Below are 17,257 nucleotides of genomic sequence, written 5' to 3' on the forward strand. Positions count from 1 at the left end.
GTCCAAAATTGCCCTTCGTGTTGGGTGGGGCTACTGGGTTATGGGGATGGGGTGGAGGTGTTGACCTTGGGTAGGGTGCTCTTTCCAAGAGCCGGTGCTGACTTGATGGGCCGAATGGCCTCCTTCTGCACTGTAAATTCTATGAAACATCACCCTCCTTGCTCTGGTAACCCATGCCCCTATTTCTAAAGCCCATAATGTTGTCTGCTTTATTAACTGTTTTCTCATCCTGTTCCATTACCTTCAATGCACATGGATACCCAGGTCCTCTTGCTCCTGTACCCCCTTTAGATTTGCACCCTTCATTTTATACTGTCCCTCCATGTTCTTCCTACTAAATGAATCACCTCACACTTTGAACTTCATCGGCTACTTGTTCACCCATTCCACCAACTCATCTGTCCTTTTTGAAGTTCTACACGACCCTCCTCACCGTTCACACTGCTTCTCAGTTTCTCATCATCTGCAAAGTTTGAAATTGTGTCCTGCATACCAAGGTCGAAGTCTCTGATATACATCAGGAAGAGCAAGGGTCCCAATACAGACGCCTGGGGAACTCCATGACAAACCTTCCTCCAGGCGGACAAACATCCATTGCCCACTATTCTCCTTTTCCTGTCACTCAGGCCATTTCATATCCATGTTGCTGATGTCCCTGTTATTTCACGAACCATAACTTTGCTCTCAAGTCTGCTGTGCGGCAGTGTGTCAAATGCCTTTTGAAAGTCCATGTACACCACATCACTGGCATTACCCCCATCAACCCTCTGTCACTGCTTCAAACTAAATTCCAGCAAGTTGGTTAAACACGATCTCCCTTCAACAAACAAATATTTCCTTAAATAACCCGCATTTGTCCAAGTGACGAATAATTTTTTCCTGAATTATTGGGTGAGATTCTCCGTTTGGGAGACTATGTTCTCCCGCTGGAGGTGAATCCTGCTTCCATTGTGAGCCCGATAGCAAACTCCAGTGGCTGGCCACCGCACCTCCTCCCCCACGCAATTCAACTCCCCCATCCCCCAAGTACAGGGGTGACATTCAACTCACTTTGAAGTGGTTGATGTTTGAAACATTGGTTGGAGCATTTCAGAGTTACACGGCCGTGAAGGAAGATGAATAAAGCAAGGCTGACAGCTGCGTGTGTGTGTGGAAGCTGTCAAACACAGCCCAGTAAGAGAAATGAATGAATGGCTTATAGCTCAAGGATCTGAGGGGTTTAAACACAGGTCATTGGTTTCTCCTTCCAGGAATTGGAGGGTGCTGCTTCCTGTGTGAGCCAGTAGGTATATTTCCCAGTGTGTTACAACAGTATTTTTTTCCCACTGCCCCTGTTTGGACTGCTACACTCTAGCTTCCAGACAGGGATTGCTTTTCTGGAGGGCTTCCTCACAAGGGTCTCTTTATTTAGGGGGTCACTGGGGGGTCTTGGGTGGGCAGGTCTTGCATTGTGAGAGGGGTGGGGGGGGGGGCTGGTTTCAGATGGACTTTGAAGGCAACTTCCTTAAGGAGTTACCCTCTTAACCTGTCGTGAGGTCCACCATGCCAGGGCCACACTGGGAAATAGCTGTAGTAAATCCCGCCCACGTGACTCCCGGCCGGAGAATCACGAGGGCCCGAGAACATGGTGCCCAGCCCACTAAGTGGCTGCAAATGGGACATTAAGACCTAGTTGCATCTTCCCGCTGGCGCCTGGGCGCAAACCTTCATCCTGCCGCTAGCCGAGGACCGGAGCACCAGAAATGGATCAGCGCCCGACGCCAAATCCATTTTCTTCACAACGTCCAATTCTCCGCTGCATCGGGAACCCCACAGCAGATGGTGGAGAACCCAGCCCATTGTTTCTGCCCACCATCCCAGTTAAACCGACTGGGCTGTAGCTGCTGGGCTCATTTTACATCTTTTTTAAGCAAGGCCAGAACATTTTCAATTTTCCAATCCTCTGGCACCACCCCCCGGGTCTAAGGAAGACCGAAAAATTATGGCCAGTGCCTCGACGATTTCCACTCACTTCCTTTAATATTCTTGGATACATCTCACCTGGCCCTGGGGCCTTCTCAACACAGACAGACAGCCTATCCAACACCACTTCCTCATCAATTTTTAATCATTTTAGTATATGCGTTACCTCCTCTTTCACTTTACTCCGGAAGCATCTTCCTTGTTGAGGACAGATGCCAAGTATTCATTTATAGTTTAGCTATGTCCACTGCCTCCAGGCACAAATCCCCTTATCGATCCCCAATCAGCCCTCTCATGTGCAAAGATGTGCAGGTTAGGTGGATTGGCCATGATAAGTTGCCCTTAGTGTCCAAAATTTCCCTTAGTGTTGGGTGGGGTTACTGGGTTATGGGGATAGGGTGGAGGTGTGGGCTTGGGTAGGGTGCTCTTTCCAAGAGCCGGTGCAGACTCGATGGGCCGAATGGCCTCCTTCTGCACTGTAAATTCTATGAAATCTACAATGTCTCATAGACGACTTTAGGATTTCATTAAATGTTAGCTGCCAGTCTCTTTTCATAATCTCTGTTTGCTTCTTTTATTTTCCCTTATGCTTCCCCTCAGCCTTCTATATTCAGGCTGGCTCTACGTTGGGTTGACTCTACTTGACATCTCTCAGAAGCACACTTTTTGTTTGTTAACAAAGCACCATTTAACAATTTTCAATTTAAATATTCTGCCCTTCATGGTCAAATCAATTTGGAAGATGCAAAAAGATGAGACAAAATACATCAACAGAACTGCACTTTTGGAGCGACTTGCAAGGCCGATTTTAAGGCAGGAATAAACCACATTTAACACAGCTAATGGATATTGCTGAAAGTGTACGCACTAATTAATATTTTGCCGTAGAGTTCTTATTTATAGCTTCAGAGGAAGTGAATTATTTAGTACATGACAACATTACATTATCTTTTCTCCCCAACCCAGGCCACTGAAGGACTCGAGAAAGTTTGTACAGTTTAAATTGAATTCCCATTAGATATAAGCCTGCGGCACAAAACGTCCTTTGACTCAGGAATAAACTGTTGGAAATACATCAATGTCTTTTGGAAGGACAGATTGCATACTGCAATAACAAAAAGTTTTATTCAGCCCTCAGTCAAAAAGAGGCGTTGCTAGTAAGTGCGCTTTTTAACAATCAAAAATAAAACCCGCTCTCCCACAAATGGGCAAAGAATGAAAGACTTGCAAGACCCCCCCCCTTCTCCGCCTGCTGTTATTTACCAGTTAGGCTTGTCGCTCTGGGCGACTCTTGAACTGCTGCAGATTTGGTGCGGCCTTGGTGCCTGCGTTTATTGGTAGCCGACCGTGTTGTTCGAATGTGCACCTCACTGACTTTGAAGAAAACCACCATAAAGGGTTGTTTGTCATGCGGCCCATGCTGTCCAACGAGTCCTGCCAGTTTGGGGTTGATGCTTTGACCTGCAAGAACACGAGATTCCAATTAGCATGCTGAATCAAAACACTTGTTGCAATCTGTACCTGCTTCCTGCAGCAAGTGCTAGTTTTTATTTTCCATTTCAGAATATAATTAGGAATATTCCAGAGGCTGCATATTGACACCGTTTTCTTACAGAAACAAGTAATCTCAGTGGGATTCTGGGTTCAAGTCCACTAAATGTTCTATGTTCTAAATGGGCAAACGTCTCCCTGACTTGCATCCAATAATCCAAAATTGATTTGGCTAGTTCCAAGTTAGCTTCCAGAAGGTTGGTGGGTAAATACCAGGAATGGGCGGCAGTGGTTAGTCCTGCTGCCTCACAGCGCCAGGGACCCGGGTTCAATTCTGACCTTAGGTGACTGTCTGTGTGGAGCGTGCAGTTCCTCCCTGTGTCTGCGTGGGATTTCCTCCGGGTGCTCCGGTTTCCTCCCACAGCCCAAAGATGTGCAGGTTAGGTGGACTGGCCATGGTAAATTATACCTTGGTGTCCAAAGGTTAAGTGGGGGTTACGTGGATAGAGCAGGGGAGTGGGCCTAAGTCAGGTGGAGGCTCTTTGAGGGTCGGTGCAGACTCAATGGGCCGAATGGCCTCCTTCTGCACTATAGGAATTCTATGATTCGATGAATTGAACCACATCTGTTTAGCTCAGTACGATTTATTGCCTTTTACCGCAAATATGTCAGTGCATGCCTCTTTTGAAATGCTTTTGGTAGAATCCCTTTAAACACAAGATTGCTGCTTGCCAGGTGTACCTGGCCAAATGCTCTTTTATAGCCCTGTCCCCATCAACATTTTTAATACTGTGGTGACATATTCTAAAATTAATTGCTCCAGAGTTGTTTTGCAATTATATCCCGATTCGCCACAGTCATATTTCATTCAAAAGGTGACATTCTTCTGTTGAAAGTCTACAGCTGCGAGTCACAAGGCATCAATTATTGGCCACGGACGATGGTTCAAGCTCTGGAATTCCCGGCCTATAACCCTCAAACTCTCTCTCCTCCTTTAAGCCTACCACATTGACAAAACATTTCACCTGTGCACCCCCAATATCTTTTGATGTTGACCTACGAGGCGAGAGAGCAAGCGAGCTAGACCAATGAGAGGTGGTCCCATTGATATTCTCAATGGGCTTGACAGGGAGGATGCTGGGGCTACGTTTTCCCAGCTGCAGAATCCGGAATCTGGGGCCACAGTCCCAGGAAAAGGGCTCGGCCATTTCACAATTCCCATCGAGGTGAAACTTCTTCGCTCAAAGGGTTATGGAAACAAACGTATCAAGACATTATGGAGATACGGTGAGTGGGGTAGCATGCTCAAAAGGCCGAATGGCCTACTCCTGCTTCTTATATTCTTTTGTAGCTCCATGTCAAATTTTGTTGCATAATGTTCCTGTGGAGCATGCTGCAATGTTTTCTTATGTTCCAGGCACTTATTAAATGAGAGAAATTGTTATTCTTGCATCTTTTGAAAATATTGATGCAAATACGGTGGTGCTATTGATGACTGAGAGAAACAATTGTAATCGGAGGGAAGTTACCGAGCCAACCTCGGGTGGCTGGGCCTTGACCCACGATGACCACTTGTTCCACCCGAGGCAGGGGAACATTGCTGGTGATGATGCCTCTCCGATTCCTATCTTTTACGCTGCGAGATAATGCGACGGTCGCTGCGAGATAATGCGACGGTCGCTGCGAGATAATGCGACGGTCGCTGCGAGATAATGCGACGGTCGCTGCGAGATAATGCGACGGTCGCTGCGAGATAATGCGACGCTGCGAGATAATTCAGTTCCCCCATTTCATTTCTTCTTAGGATTTGGGTAACACTGGGAAGACGGAGTTTTCCAACCCTTCAAGCCGGTGGAATCTCCTGGTTCTGCTCAAGCCGACCCACGTCACAGGTTTCCTGGCGATGGCGGACACGAGAGTCTTCCAAATTGCCACTGATTTCGGCAGGACCGGAAGATCCCGCCGGCAGCCAATGGCGGGCTGTCTCTGCTGCAGGAAAACCCGTGTTTATTGCCCATTCGGAGTTTCTCTGAAGTGATGGCTGTGGCCCTTCAGCAGCTGCACAATGTGTGGTGACTGTTTCCACCAGAGGCTGACTTGCACCTCTGGGGGCCCCACGCCCTCTCTCTTTGCGGGGGCCCCCACGTCACACACCCCGCCCCCTGGTGATGTGGCAGCTCACCCCCCCCCCCCCATGAAGTTGAGCCCCGCCCCAATGACAGAGTTCCATTCCAAATGACATCAATGCCCTCCTGACTCTACCCACCCCCTGCTCACACAATGCAAGACACAGAAACCCAAGATCACTGCTCGACAGACTTCAATGTTCTTTAGCTTCTGACAACGACAATCTTGTACATTTGATACCGCACATGCTCCTGGCTAGCTGCTGCCGCTGGCTATCCGGCTTGGCCTTGCTTCTCTCTCGTCCTCACCGCCCAGTCCGGTTACTGCCCAGTTCAGCCCCCTCATTCTGCCTGACAGGCCTCTGGCTCTGGTCACATCGTCCCGTTTCCACTGGCTGCTGCTCCCAGCTTCCCTGAGACACAACGCCGGTGCTTGCCTGGCCTTTCTAGTGACACCCGACCGCTGCTTTGCTGACCTCCCGCTCGGGTGGCTGGGCCTTGACCGACGACGACCACTTGTCCTCCTGGCTGGCTCCCTAGCTATCGGGCCTGGTGGCCGCAGTTCTTTTTGGTTGGTTGCCCGCCCGGCCTCCGCAGCCCTGGCCTGGATGTTGAGAGTCTCCCGGCTGTTCCCCTCGGCGGGCATTGGCTCCCCCCCTCGCCTCGCTGAAGGCTTCACAGGCTTGCACCCCAATGTTAGGTCGGCGATCTCGGTTTTGCCTCAGACTGCCTGCCAGACCAAATGCCAGAAACCCTGCTGCTGCTCTACTCGACGAGAGTTCAGAAACTTCACACCAATTCAGATGGTCAGTGTCTGAACTGCTCTAAGTCCCCGCCACCTCTCAACACCTGGCAATCTGTTATCCCGCTCTAAAGGGGAGTCCACCAATCAGGTGGTCTGTATTGCCTGCCGATCAGCGAATTAGGAGCTCCCAAGGCACTGATTGGTGTTCCCACCACAACAGTCACCTCTCCCTAACAGGCCGGGGCCCCACGCTACAGCTGTGTGTTTCATTGAAAATCTGCCTCTGCATTCCACAATAGGCACCTTTGCTACTGCTGCCCAATAGATTTGACTATTGAAGTGGTCATGTAACAAAAATAAAATCACTGAAGTGGATCATTTATTTTGGTGTCTTCCTGATCATCAAACCAATCTGTAAACGGTAATAACTTCCATACAAATAACTCCGCCAAAAATCTAGCAAAATGCACTGCGTTTCAGAACTTTGATATCCTTGAAATTTCTTGTCGGATCAGAAAATAGATTCAGATATGCTTCGTACTTGGGATTGACAGACACAAGTTGTAACAGGACCATCAAGTAACCCTCTTTTTCTTAAAGAAAAAAGTGGAAAATTTTAGGAGGCAAATTATGGGCTAGGGCAGTTTTGAAACGAAACAGCGTTTCTTTATTTCTGGCCTGTTTTTCCGACTTTCTTCCATCGGGGCCCAGGTTCAAAAAGTAAACAGCCCACGCCCGCTCTCCACGGCAACACACTGCTGGACTCCAAGTGTGACAATGGAAGAACTATTTGTGGAAAACTCTTTTTCCCCAGGAGCCTGGGTTTTCCATACGCAGCTCATTTGACTCAGAAGAATAAAGTTAGGCCTGTAATCGAAAGGCTAAACAATTATATTTTTGGCATCTGGGAGTTCCAATGACGGGTCAATCCCAAGAAAGATAAATATATAGATTTTTTTCTAAGTACAGAACTATGTCTAGACATGGGTGACGTGGCAGAAAATAAAAGGAAAATATTTAACTGCACTTCAGCAAATCTGACTAACTCATTACACATTGAATCATACTTTCATATCTTTCACTTGCGTTCCAATTCATGATCTCAGCGATGTGAGCAGATGATATATTGATATGAAATGTTTTGGGCCTGTATAAACATACCGCTATGGACTCCCTTTGATTGACCAGCCTACCCTATCAACCAATGAGATCCCAGTAATGAGAACTAATCCGATTCAGGGACCGTGCCTTAAATATCGGAATAACCCGCTGTTCTATTTAATTACCCATCTCGTTCTACTGAGAAAAGTCAACAACTCAGAAGAAAATCTCAAAATGTATCCATAAACCTGTCGTTAAGCAGCCACCACTCACTGAAGGGTATCGTACTGTATGCCCCCTCATCGGGTCAGCTGATGTCTCAACCTGAAAAGTCCGGAGAAAGATGGGACACATGAAACGGAGGTGAAAGAGAAATGTGAAGAGTGTGTGAGTGGATCAACTTTTACAATGAGAATATTGAAACGTTGGAATGACTGAATTCGATTAAGCCTTGTGCAAGTCCACCCCATCAGAATACACACTCAGCAGCCACAGCTACTCTGCAAAGCTCCTCAGGCTTGAACTTTGTAGAGTTCACGTCACACTCAAGACCAGGTTGATGCGCCAACGCAGTGTTGAAGTTAAGAGGTGCTGCACTGTAAGAGGTGCTGTCTTTCAAGTGAGGTGCCAAATTGAGGCCTCTACTGTCCCCTCAGGTGAATATAACAGATCCTGGGCAGGATTCTCTCAGCCCGGGGCGGGGCCAGAGAATTGCCGGGACTGCAGAGCGGAGAATCGGTGCCAGTGTGGTCAGCGCAGCACCGGTCGTGGGCCACTCTATGCGGTCCCCCCCCCTCCCGCCGATTCTCGGCCCAGGATGGGCCGAGCGGCCATAACAAAAAAAACAGAGTCCCACCGGCGGCGTCCAGGTGTGGTCTTACCCAGCGGGACCTCGGCGTGGAAGGGTCAGGGATCGGGGCCCACCAATCGGCGGGCCGGCCTCTTGGGCTGGGGGCCTCCTTTCTTCCGCGCCGGCCCCTTTAGCCCTACGCCATGTTGCGTCAGGGCTGGCGCGGAGAAGGGTGCCACTGCACATGCGCGCGTTGGCACCGGTGCCACTGCGCATGCGCTGATCCCGCGGCACTCAGTTGACGCAGGGATCAGCAGCTGGAGTGGCGTGGGTCGCTCCAGTGCTGTGCTGGCCCCCTGTAGGGGCCAGAATTGCTGATCCTGAGGCCATGTTGACGCCGTAGGGAAACGCGACGGCGTTTACGACGGCGTCAACACTTAGCCGCAGGATCAGGGAATCCTGCCCTCTGTGGCACTTTTCGGGGAGCTCGATCAGCATCCTAGGCAGTATGAAACACTCAAAACCACATCGCCAGTGTAAGGTCATCCGGCCATTGTCACGCTGCTGTTCTGTGGGACATTGCTGCGCTCAAATTAGCTGCCGTGTTTCCAGACTGTGCAATTCCCGAAATTACAACAGCGAGCATATTTCAAAAATACCTCATTAGTTGTAAAGTGTTTGGGACGTCCTGAAGTCAAGAAGAGTATTGCACAATTGCAAATTGTTCTTCATATGACTGGAGATAGTTATGCAAATAACGCAACTATCAGCTTTGGACTGAAAGTCAATGTTGCTTCACAGAGCAGCATTCTTAACCTGCTTACATGTAAATGTCAATTAATGATGGCAAATTGTGAAAAATTAAAATGGTAAGCAATTTATAGAACTGTACCAAGTATTTTCAATAAATTCCAAAGAGAAAACACATTGATTTTTTCTTGGTTCAATATGACAGCTCTAACATGATACGATTCAAAAAGGGATAGTTCTGACTTTTTTTTGTCAGGCCCACTGGATGCTCAGAACGTGACTTGTCAAAGGTTTCCTCTCTCCAATTGTACTCTTATCTGCATTTCTCAAAGTTATCTGAACTGTTTCCAGGTCGGCGGGGTGATTTGCTTCCATCAACGCTGGACATTGAGGCAGCGACGAAGGAGGCAATTCTACACGTTCTTCAGAACCTTTCGAGCCGTTGAGGCCCAAATGCGCTGCAAAGAGAACTAAATTAACTAGCGCAGTTAAAGCTGGACGCTGTCTTGGTTCATGTTTCTCGCCCAGTTTCAGGTGCGTGCATTTCTAACACACAGGAGGGAGCTCTGTGCGAGCTTGAAGAAAGACAGGATTAAAGGCCTTGCTTATGGAACAGGAACACAATCACAAGCGATGCTAAACATGCATGTACTTGCGTAGAATTTAAGCACAGAAGTAGGCCATTCAGCCCAAATGTTCCATGCCGGCCTTTGTATGCTCCAGTCAAGTTTCCTCCAACCCGACATTCAATCATCTCAACATATCCTTCTATTCCTTTCCCTCTGATGTACATACCTAGCCTTCTTTAAGTGGATTCAAGTCGTTTGTCTCAACTATTCCCTGCGGTAGGGAGCCCCACATTCTCGCCACTCTCTGGGTAAGAATATTTTCTCTGTATATCCAACTGGACTTATTGGTGACCATCTTATGCTTATGACCTCCAGCACTGATATTACCCTCAAGTGGAAACATCCATACCGACTGCTATCAAAGCCTTTCAGTTTCTCTCTTACAAAGACCTCTACTTGGTCATCCCTCCGTCTACTCTTTGGTTTTACCAATGTAAGACCGGAAGACTGAATTTGAATCCAGTATCTTATCAAAATCTTCGGGTCTTCACAATGTATTACCTCCAAACTGTACTGCAGAGCCAGATCAGCTTTCCCACTTTGGCAGAAAAATGATTCCCTCTTGGAGAGCTGCAGAAATGTTCAATTTGTGCGGCACAATTCGATTTCCAAAAATCTTCAGCGAGCAAAACAATTTCAGAAAACATTCTCCCCGCGTCTGCGTGGACCTCACCTCCCACAACCCAAAAAGCTGCGCAGGTCGGTGGCTTGGCCACGCTAAATTGCCCCTTAATTGGGAGAAAAAAAAATGAATTGGGTACTCTTAAATTTATGTTACAAAAAACCTATTTCAGAAAAAGAAACACTAGTCAATGCAGCTCTGCAACTTCTTGATATCTCCAGCTGAAAAGTTGCAGAACTGTTGAAGGGAGTGCTGGACTGGACAAAGGTTTTAGTCATTGTATTCAAGACACCCTGCTCTTTCAAATCTGTGGATTTAATTCCTTTTGCTAAATGGTGTGCTGTTGAGACCATTCCTGCCCCTGCCCGCTGACTTTTATTGAATGCACCCATCAAGAGTTTGCACCCACTGGAGCGTAACCGGACAAAATTGGATTTCTTTTTTCAAACCAGGGAACGGTTACGGTGCAGAACGAGGCCATTCAGCCCATCGTGTCGGCGGTGGTGAAAACAAGAGAAGAAGAAGAAACTAGTCACTTGTTTTAATCCCAATGTCCAGCACCTGGTCCGTAGCCTTGCCAGTTACTGCACTTCAGATCCAGATACCTTTCCAATGAGTTTTTCAGCCTCAAACACCCAACAAATTCCAGACGCCCACCACCCTCAGTGAAAAGCTTTCCCATCTAATCTTTCTACCAATCACCTTAAATGTAAAGGCCCTTTTTTTTCATTGCCCCCTCAGCTAAGGGAAACAAGTCTTTCCTGTCTACCCTATCTGGGCCCCTCCATTTTGTACGGCTCAATTAGGTCATCCCTTCCCCTCCTCTGTTCGAGAGGAAACAAGCCTAGCCCATTCAATCTCTCCTCCTAGCTGCAATTTTCAAGCCCTGGCACAACATTTTTGTAAATCTCCTCTGCATTCGCTAGAGCAATTGTCCTTCATTCAGGAGATGTGGGAATCGCTGGGTAGGCCAGCATTTATTGTCCACCCTGAATTGCCCTGGAGAAGGTGGTGAGCCATCTTCCTGAACCGCTGCAGTCCATGTAGTGCAGGTACACCCACCAGGTTTTTGATTCAGTGACAGAGAAGGATTGGCAATATATTTCCAAGTCAGGATAGTGAGTGACTTGGAGGGCAACTTGCAGATGGTGATCCCATGAATCTGCTGCCCTTGCCCTTCTTTTTAGTGGACATGGGTTTGGAAGGTGCTACCCAAGGAGCCTTGGTGAGTTCCTGCGGTGCATCTCGTGGATGGTACACTTTCCATCGGGTGGAAGGAGTGAATGTTTGAGGTGCCAATCAAGTGGGTCGCTTTGTCCTGGAAGGTGCCAAGCTTAGAGTGTTGAAGAACTGCGCTCCTCAGGGAAAGCATTCCATAGCACTCCTCACTTGTTGAGAGCTTTGGAGAGACAGCAGGGCTTATATTATGAGCCCAGACTAGATGTCAATAGTGGCTAGAATACTGGACCACAACCCCAATATTTTATTTTATTTGTAAGACAGTGTGGCGAGAATGATTCCTTCCAGGAGTGATTGCATAAAGAAATAGGAATTTGGTATTTTTTTTTTTTAAAAAAAAACAAAACACGGTGGGTGCAATTCTCTGGAAAGATTTCCAATGGGGTAGTGAATTGGCCCACTTAAAGAGGCCTCACAGGCTTCTCGTCGCAAACAAAAGCTCACCAGGTTGAGCAGCACTTAAGCTGCACTTGCTCAGCCACCCCAGCCAGCTCGCAACATTGGTGTCCAGGAGACCAGCCCCATGATTCAGGGACGCTGATCTGGGAGGCTGCCATACGCTGTGGAGGTAAGGGGGGATTATCATAGAATTTACAGTGCAGAAGGAGGCCATTTGGCCCATCGAGTTTGCACCGGCTCTTGGAAAGAGCACCTACCCAAGGTCAACACCTCCACCCGATCCCCATAACCCAGTAACCCCACCCAACACTAAGGGCAATTTTGGACACTAAGAGCAATTTATCATGGCCAATCCACCTAACCTGCACATCTTTGGACTGTGGGAGGAAACCGGAGCACCCGGAGGAAACCCACGCACACACGGGGAGAACGTGCAGACTCCGCACAGACAGTGACCCAAGCCGGAATCGAACCTGGGACCCTGGAACTGTGAAGCAATTGTGCTAGCCACAATGCTACCGTGCTGCCCTCCTGCCAGGGATGTTCTGTCCACCCCCACCCCGAGGGTACTGTAGAGTCAGCCACAAGGCAGCCAGTACTGCCTCGGATGAGGTGGCGGCAGCTGTGAGCTCGGGGAGTTACCAGGAGGACTGGTCTCCAGTTCCATGAAAATGTCAACGACCTGCACCGGGCAGCACGAGTGAGTTGACAACCCCCCCCCCCCCCCAGTCCCCCACCCCCACACCCAGGGAGCATCGCACCCCCCCCCCCCCAATTCCCCACACAACCTCCAGCCCTTTCTCTATTCCCCCCCACCACCACCACCGTGAAGCACGCATGTGCTAACGATGCCCTCTCGGTTACTCCTCAGGAAAAGCTCCCCCATAATCGTCAGCAAGGGCCCAGACTGGCGGTGGGGTGCTGGACTTAAACATCCTCACGTCCTTCGAGGAGCATGTCCTGGAGGTGGTGGACAGATCGGTGTCAGCTGTCACACTCACCCTCCACCAGTGCAGATATGCACACCTCGGTGGGGCATGTTACTGGACAGGCTTCTGGGGCACAATCCAGTGAGCACCATATGGCTGATAATGTACATCAGTTGGAGGCAGGAACCCCCAGGCGAGCCAGCAGTCAGAGTTCTGCTGGATCCCAGCCTAATGCTGAGCCTGTGGAGCAGGGTTACCCAGAGCTGATAGAGACGATAGGGACCAACCTGGACGTTCAGAGGGAGATGTCAGCGTCACTCGAGCAGATCCATAGCTGCTTGGAGGAGTCTCCGGGGCTATGGGCGCAGGAGATGGCGCTGACAATGAGTGGCTCCGAGGTCCGTCAAGGGAATGTCACTTTAAGAAATGTATGTCTGCTCAAGTGGCTGCAGTGTTGTCAGAGTATGGGTGCTTTTTAGTTTCGCTTTGAGGAAAAGCTTGGGTGTGTCTGTGTTTTTTAGTTTCGTTTTTAGTGTTGGAGCTGAAGCCAAAGAAGGTGTAATTTTGATCTCTGCTGTCTAAAGACCATCTCTAGATCATTTGGTGTATTCAGAGTGATAACTGCTCTCAGTAGAGAATTTAAACCAGATGTGCTTCTGTAAAAAAGGGTTTTTTGTCTTATGGATGTTAAAAGGAAAGTTTAAGGATTACTTAGAGTGCTATATTTTTTGGGGGTTGTATTTGAATTGATGGTTGCTAAGATGTTCACTATGTTTTAAAAAGGTTAACTGAGTTCATAGAATAAACATAGTTTTGCTTTAAAAAATTCTTTTAGATTTCTGCTGCACCACACCTGTAGTGTGGGCCGTTTGCTCCCCATACCACGATCTAGTAAAAGTCGTGGGTCAGGTGATCTCCATGATATACTTTGGAGTTCTCTTAAAACCTGGCCCATAACAGGCCAACACTGCTAGGGTGGCGACCGCAGTGGAGAGCCTTGTGCACGACGTCGGCACCATGAGTGAAGGTGTCCAAGGCATTGCGAAGTTGGTGATAACCATGGCTGAGGGTCTCGGCCAGATGTCCGACTTCCTGGGGGATGTGACCCAGTACCAGGCCGGCCTTGATGAGGTTCTGCGGGACATGTCCCGCTCTCAGATGGGAATGGCAGAGGTGCTGCAGAGCACGGTCCGGTCACTGGGGGGGGATGTGTCCCAGTCGTTGAGGAACATCGCCGAGGGTGTTGACATGATGGTGCGGACCACGGGGAACCGCTAGGACTGGCAGTGCCAGATGAGGCCACCGGTCGGGAGGAGGGGGTGCTGGGTGCCAAGCTGGACCCGTCCCAAGGACTGGGGATGTTGGCCAGCAGCTCCTCAAGAGTTCCACCCCTCTGATGAGGTTGCGATTCGCAGTCAGCACACGGGACAGGGCGGCACAGCTGCGCATGTGCCGCCAAGTGAACCGGGGTCCTCAAGCCAGGGGCAATGAAGGCCACAGGACGAGGTAAGTAGCTGGCAGCCTCCATCTTCGATATGAATCCTGGGGAAAAACCAAGACGTGGTGGCAGAGCTAGGAGGGCAAAGCACATTACGAATCATTGAGGGCACCGTCAGGAGTGGAATTTGTACAACACATTAAATACCTTTTTGCACAACCATTATAATGCCTTTGTCACTTCCTTCTGCAATGTAGAACCTTTGCCCATCTCTCCAGGCATTCCCCCCCGACCGCACTCCCCGTGGCACTCACCCCCCTCCGGCCGAGGACATGTCCCCGGAGCGGTGACCCATCCCCTGGGTGTTCGGATGTTGTGTGTGTGGCGTTGCCTCCCACAGTGTTCAGGCAGTGTCCAGGCATCAAGGTGTGATTGGGATGCTAGGCAATGACTCCCAAATACTACGCGGCCCGCCCACCCACGGGAATACAACTGGCACGTGTGAAGTGCTCACTTAACCTCGTTTGCCAATTCGATTAGCAATAGCCTTCAGCTGCACAACCAGAGGCCACATCAGTCAGTGGGGGTAATGGGTGGTTGTTGGGGCAGACGGACAAGGGCAAGGGTTGCCCCCGGAATGGATACACACGACCCAGGGTTGGCATGGTAGTGTAGTGAGCAGTTGCCTCCACCAACTTCTCCTCCCACCCCCACTCCCATGGTGGCCCCGATTGAATGGCGGAACAGACTCGATGGGCCGAGTGGCCTAATTCTGCTTCTATCTTATGGCCCACCTCTATGGAGGGTGCCCCACCCCCAGCCGAGGGTCCCCCCCCACCGAGCACTGGGGTGGCAAGCCCAGCACACCCGGGCTCTTTGCCTGTGAGCAAAGATAACCACGCACCTCCTCGGCTCCCCACAGAAGCCCTTCCACCAGGTTCATGTTCTTCAAAAGGAGCACTATTCGACACTAGCGTAACCACTTGCTGGGTAGGCAACTGAATCGGGGAGGCCATTGGATATGGGGTGGCTCGTGTTAACTGCATGGAAATGGGGCTTAAGTGGCGCTAATTGGTTTCTCGCCTCACGACGGTGAGATCCCAATTTTGCCTACGGAGCGGGCCGGTTGCATCGCAAACTGTTTGCCACCTGACACAATCTCATTTTTGGCCTCTCACACTATTCACCAGCTTTGTTAAGCTTGAGCGAGAGCGCAATGAGGCCAGAGAATCGTGCCCAATGAATACAATATTAAACTCTAACTGCACACCAAAACAACAGCTTACCTTACCCCTTAAACACAATCCCCATTACACAAGGAGAAAAACATACAGCTCTCAATCTATCTTAAAATCAGCATGGCATAGAGTAATAGCTGCTTTTGGAAACAGATTTGGTTCCTGTTAGAGCCCCTTCAGGCTCTGGCTGAATATCTTCAAATAGCTGGTTCACCTGGCGTGTTTCAGCTTCTTCCTTGTCCCATGACAAGACTGCTCTGCATAAGATATTATTACCCTTTTTTAACTATCTACTGCGAGAGAATTGTGGAGTCCGAGTCAGGCAGATCAGACTTCACCTCTTCGCTCTCCAAAGCCGACTCCAAAACTATCTAAAGCTTTTCAAGCTGTCTCTCTTGGCTCCACCCAGCAATGACATCATCTCCCCAAGTTGAAAAAAAAACAAATTAGCTCCACAGACTGTAAGCACATTAACTCCAGAGGGACTTTCCCTAGTCAAGCCACAGTGCATTAGCCCAGACTGAAAACCACATTCCTGGTCAATTTCACCTTCTGGCTCCTAAAAACTCCCAAACTTTTAACAAAACAAAATCCGTAAAAATAAATATGACCTTTGCAGTCAAACACACTATAACCCCAGGCCTTTAACCCTTAAATTGTCCCAATATTTAGAAGCCAATATTCCTAGAATCCTCCATTCAGCACACTTATCACAGGATACCTGGCCTCTGGATTTGATTTATGGTCACGTGTATTGAGGTACAGTGAAAAGTATAGTCTGCGTACAGTCCAGATGGATCATTCCATACATGAAAAAACATAGGACATACATAATACTCAATGTAAATACATAGACACTGGCATCGGGTGAAGCATACGCAGTGTTGTACTACTCAGTAGAGAAGGTGTGTGAAGAGATCAAGTCAGTCCATAAGAGGGTCATTCAGGAGTCTGCTGACAATGAGGAAGAAGCTGTTTTTGAATCTGTTAGTGCGTGTTCTCAGACTTTTGCGTCTGCTGCCCGATGGAAGAGAGAATAACCCGGGTGGAAGGGGTCTTTGATTATGCTGCCTGCTTTCTTAAGGCAGCGGCAGGTGCAGATAGAGTAAATGGATGGGAGGCGGGTTTGTGTGATGGACTGGGCGGTGTTCACAACTCTAATTTCTTACGGTCTTAGGCAGAGCAGTTGCCATACCAGGCTGTGATGGAGCCAGATAGGATGCTTTCTATGGTGCATCTGTAAAAATTGGTAAGAGTCAATGTGGACCTGCTGGATTTCCATAGTTTCCGGAGGAAGTATAGGCGCTGTTGAGCTTTCTTGGTCGTAGCGTCGACGTAGGTGGACCAGACAGATTGTTGGTGATGTGCACCCCTAGCCTGCTCCGTAGCCACGGTATTTAGATGTCTAGTCCAGTTCTTTTTAATAATAATCTTCATTGTCACAAGTAGGCTTACATTAACACTGCAATGAAGGGCACCATGGTGGTGCAGTGGTTAGCTCGGTTGCCTCACGCGCCGAGGTCCCAGGTTTGATCCCGGCTCTGGGTCATTGTACCTGTGGAGTTTGCACATTCTCCCCTTGTTTGTGTGGGTTTCGCCCCCACAACCCAAAGATGTGCAGGGTAGGTCTCAATGGCAGTTGTCCCTTAATTGGAAAAAAATTGCCCCTTAATTGGAAAAAATGAATTGGGTACTCTACATTTAAAAACAAAACACTGCAATGAAGTTACTGTGAAAAGCCCCTAGTCGCCACATTCCGGCGCCTGTTCGGGTACGCAGAGGGAGAATTCAGAATGTC

At 48.9% G+C, this 17,257-nt stretch overlaps 1 protein-coding gene across 1 annotated transcript in view; it reads right to left on the minus strand.

Moving 5' to 3' along the window:
• The window catches only part of bmp6 (bone morphogenetic protein 6), a 136,112-nt gene that overhangs the window by 44,546 nt on the left and 74,309 nt on the right, over positions 1-17,257 (minus strand). The window contains exon 4 of the mRNA XM_072467003.1: positions 3,226-3,423. Within this exon, the coding sequence (XP_072323104.1) occupies positions 3,226-3,423 (198 nt within the window). The remainder of the gene's footprint in view (positions 1-3,225; positions 3,424-17,257) is intronic.

This window comes from Scyliorhinus torazame, chromosome 11 (genome assembly GCF_047496885.1).
Source record: "Scyliorhinus torazame isolate Kashiwa2021f chromosome 11, sScyTor2.1, whole genome shotgun sequence".
Lineage (NCBI taxonomy): Eukaryota > Metazoa > Chordata > Chondrichthyes > Carcharhiniformes > Scyliorhinidae > Scyliorhinus > Scyliorhinus torazame.